General features: G+C 35.6%; 1 protein-coding gene across 1 annotated transcript; it reads left to right on the forward strand.

Moving 5' to 3' along the window:
* Positions 1–2309: 2309 nt before the first annotated feature.
* Positions 2310–3011, forward strand: LOC105272731 (uncharacterized). Its single transcript, XM_011314954.1, has 3 exons — positions 2310–2617; positions 2685–2740; positions 2868–3011. The coding sequence occupies exons 1-3, from the start codon at positions 2482–2484 to the stop codon at positions 3009–3011; spliced, it is 336 nt and encodes a 111-aa protein (XP_011313256.1). The 5' UTR covers positions 2310–2481.
* The last annotated feature ends 1472 nt before the right edge of the window (positions 3012–4483 follow it).

The following is a 4483-nucleotide window of genomic DNA, read 5'->3' on the forward strand; positions in this document are numbered from 1 at the left end:
GCGCACCCTGTCTTCATGTATCTCCTGTATTTGAATTTTTGAAAGAATCCACTGTCGTCGACATAATCTCGGCTATCGTACTCGAGTTCCTCCTCTTGCTCTGGAAGAATATTTGCCCAACTTTCGACTCCTGGAGCTCCAACGTGAATCGACAACTCCTTACAGCTGATTTTTTTTTAACCGTTCCAGGGTTATTTCCAAAAAGAAATGAAAAAAATATCGGATGTAGCCGCCACTCACTTCTAGCTCTAACATATATCTTATCATGTGAATATAATCACAAATTGATTGAATCACGTGATAAGAAAATGAAAAAGGGCGGGCATTGTTCCCGGTAATAAAAAGGCGCGAAGGATGAAATTGCAAACGGTTCATTAGTAATGTTTTTTTTCTCACGCAAACATCTTAAAAAAACAAACTTACTTTACATTTTGTGGTGTAAAAATAAGATTTGAGAAGTGGGGGAACTTACGATCGCCCAAGTTGGGGCTTCCCGTTGGCCTGAAAAGGCGCACGCAAGACGTTGTAGAGCGCAGCAGGAAACGCGCCAGATTCGAACAAAAAAAAAATTCATAAATTTTGTTAAACTCTCGTCGGCCATCTTGGAAATGGGTTGGTGAGGGTGGCATATTCAGGTAGATATTTATAAGTACAGATCGACTCAGAATCACCCCCTCAGTCGATCTATACTATACCTATAGAGACCTTTTTTTATGATCCTGTCAGTCTCCCCGTTATATGCAATATACCGCTATATATATATAAATCTATATTGTTTTTTTTTTAATAGGCACATAACACCCTCTATATGTATACATATACTGCAAAACGCAGTGGGCAAAAGGGTGTTAAATTGGTGCGGAATTAAACACCCCCAACTGTTTTACCCGCTGAGCCCTAATTACCGACATGAGGTAAGTTATTACCTTTCATTTCATCCCAAAATCGGACCTTTTTATGTAGTATTTTCGCTCTAATTAGTATTCCCGTGAAACCCAATTATTTTATAAATATGCAGGAAATTGTGGGGGTTGTGGGGGAAACAATTGCCATGAACTAGAGATGATTGACGATGAGATATTTACTACTTTAGCTATCTCACTCCCACTTATCTACTACTTATGGCCATTTTTTGCCCCCCGAATCCCCAGAATTCCCTACATTTCGATCAAGTAATTGGGTTTTACGGAATTCCTAATAACGGCCGAAATACCACATGAAAAATTATGCTTTTCATATCGGAAGAAAGGTAATAACCTAAGGTATAACCTGCGACGTGGCGGCAATTAGGTCTCAGAGGGGCGTAACTGTCGGGGGTGGTTCAATTAGTCATAAATAAAATGCCCTTTTTCATTAACTCATTACTTAAATATACCTGTGTAAAATTAGTTAATAACAAGCTTTCTATGATTAATAGTTAACTTTTTTGAAACGAGTTTCGATAACGTAGGACGTAACGAGGGTACAGCGTGCATGCGTAGAATTTCCAATTGATGGAATTATTTTATTTGTTAATTATCAATTCTTTATCGATTCTCCAAATTATGAAACCTACAGAAAACACTCCCTCAAAAGATTCTTCGTAATTACCAGTTCGAAAAAATAAAAAATAATCGCAAACTTTACCCTCTAATCAGAAAAAATTGATAATTAATTGACGATGTCTCCTGAAATTATGAAACCTACTCCTGAAATTTCTCCAAATTATTTCCTAATTATTTCATAGGGTAATTAATGATTCCAATTAATTGGTGGACCAAGTATACGGCGGCCTACTTTTGTAAATTTTGTGCGGGGGTATAAAATTAGGCACCCTGACTTCGGAACTCTAGACGGCCCTGGAAAATTGTGCTATTTTGTCACTTTTCTCCTTACCGACCGTGTTTTTTTTATATGGAGCTTCGAAGTCTGCCGCAAACCGTGGGGGGGTAAAAGTCACTACGATTTTCCCACGGTGAGAAGGCCGGGCCTTAAATCTAATCGCCATGGAATACTGCTGCCAAAACCCCCGTGTACTTAGCAGGAAGGGTACAATAATTGGAAAAATTATCTAACGTATTCGATTGTACATCGTTAGTACATGATTGTACTAGATTTTTTTTTGTTTGTACATTCACTCATTAATTATAAATAATTATTCTATTTTTGCCATGATGCTGGCCGGAAAAAAATGAAAAATTGCTCAATGGGTCCAATAAATGGTCAATTCAATAGGAACCTGTTTGTACATCATGAATTACATATTTTCTTCGTTTGTACATTCTTTATTAATTGATCAAATAAAAAATTAATAATTCTCATTCGCCCCCCACTCCACACGACAGCTGCTATGGTTCCTGTGTTGTCGCCATGTTCATTTCGGAGCATAATGAAGCGTGCTCCATTGCATTTTTGGAGTAAATAACTATTCGATTTCCATCATTTATACAATATCCACGATCATTAAATCATTATATTTCTTAAGAAATTCGTAGTCTTTAAATGAGAATGGAACGAGTTTCGGAAAAGTTGGCTGTCGCAAGGAAAGAATCAAGTCACGTCTCATTCACTCGATATTCCACGTGTCGGTTAACATTCTTATATTTTCTTGGTAATTTCTTCGATAACTCTATGGCAGGTAAGGATCCGGCATTCCCTATGGTATTTTTCTATCTATATATCCACATAAAACTGGTGTGCTACAGATGAAAGAAAGATGATGGCTAATCCTCAGAAGAATTTGAAGGCTCAAATCCTGCACGTGAGTTTTTCAAGACATTTAATACTCCTTTCTCCAAACTAGATTGATCAATTGCACTTGAGAAATCCATAATTAGCATAGTTATCTCTAAATTAATTTGAATAAACGTTGCGACTGAATTTTCCAGGAATATACGTCGAATAAAACTCTACCACTGGAGGGAATTCCGAGGACCATGAGCCAGAATTGCTGTTTTTGGATCGATTTCGTGAAAATCAGAATGCTGATGATGAACGGGAAAAAAAGAGACGAAAATTATTTCAAATTTTGAATGTGTGTTAATCAAACATATTTTTCTGAAATAATTTGATCAGATTTAATTTTGAATATCTAAAACATTCACATTGTAGGTCACATTGATAATAAAGGATTATAAACAGAATGCATCTACCTGTATAACGATAATGGAAGTAGATCCAGGAAACATCAACTGTAAGTGGATTTATCTCGGTACGCATTCCTAATTGTTATCAATATTTCGGGAAAATAGGCACTTGAATGAACATGAGAGTTAGATGGTGCATCTCATCATTTCATAATTGTAGTCCTATTACTTCTCAAATATTATACTCTTATAAATATTTATTGAAAGTCCCTTCATTTAATAATGTTATTGGATATTAATCGTCCAGAACTACAGTTTTTAAAATTTGCAATAAATAATCAAATACACAATGGGATTAAAATGTTCAAATTCCAGATCGCCTAACTTTTAAGCAGAATCAATAACGATTTCCATTGACATGGGTCTTTAATTTAGTATTTCAATAGTAGAAATGTCAAAGGTAATTTTAATCTCAAATTATTGAATCAAAAAAATTTTTTTTTTATCTAATTATATATAGAAAAATGGAATTAGAACTGAAATTTCCACATTTATTGAATGAAAGCACTGACAGAATAAACATTGACGTTTTGAGAATTTCTGAGTCATGGTGGAATAATCATTAAGGTTACTCAGTTAGTTCAATGGCTTCGATGTATAATAGTGTAAATTGGTTAATTATCAACATATATCCTTATTGAATTGAGATATAGTAATATCTGCAGGATTTATTTATTTGAAATTAGTGGGAGTATCATGGGATTTTTCAAGGGTATAACTTGAACCAAGGGACACCGAATTGGACAACGGAACAAGGGAACGAGTGTCCGATCATCAGGTGGCATGTGGTCTGTGTTTTTTATTCACATCGTCATTGTTGTATTCGTCTTGTAGGATGTTATTACTTTACTGTTTCTGGTGAGATACTGTTTTGGATGATGATGGTTTATTCATTTTCGCCAGATGATTTTTTTTTCTTAATATGATTTTATCTTCAACTAGAAGTTACAATTTACAGATACACAAAAATACATCATGCCAAAGGCGAGTTGTGTGAATGTTGAAGAGGCAGTTAAAGCAGTAGAAGCCTACATAGATAACTTTCGAACGAATGCCTTCCCAAAGAGTACCGCTGATATCTGGAAGGAGATGAGCAAAAACTGTTGTAGTCAGAAATGGAAACCCTTCAGTTGGTATACGAATGTTACTAATGATAGACGTAAAATTTTGAGTATGGCTCGACAGAATAAGGGTGTCAACGTCCCCCCTCCTGAAGCAGCCCCGACTATTGATGAGACTGTCAATGATTCACGGAATGAAAAGTCGGACCATGAAGAAGCAGATTCAGAGGTAGATGAGAATGAAACAACATTCAAATTAAATTTAACGTCAGAAGTATGGAATCAAATTAAACCTGT

This window comes from Fopius arisanus, unplaced genomic scaffold, assembly GCF_000806365.1.
Source record: "Fopius arisanus strain USDA-PBARC FA_bdor unplaced genomic scaffold, ASM80636v1 scaffold00253, whole genome shotgun sequence".
NCBI lineage: Eukaryota > Metazoa > Arthropoda > Insecta > Hymenoptera > Braconidae > Fopius > Fopius arisanus.

Excerpts from the sequence above, each read along its gene's own strand:
- LOC105272731 (XM_011314954.1), top strand. The coding sequence starts at position 2,482 with ATGAGAATGGAACGAGTTTCGGAAAAGTTGGCTGTCGCAAGGAAAGAA. Across the intron at positions 2,618-2,684 it reads CTTCGATAACTCTATGGCAG|ATGAAAGAAAGATGATGGCT; the intron begins GTAAGGATCCGG and ends GGTGTGCTACAG. Across the intron at positions 2,741-2,867 it reads TGAAGGCTCAAATCCTGCAC|GAATATACGTCGAATAAAAC; the intron begins GTGAGTTTTTCA and ends TGAATTTTCCAG.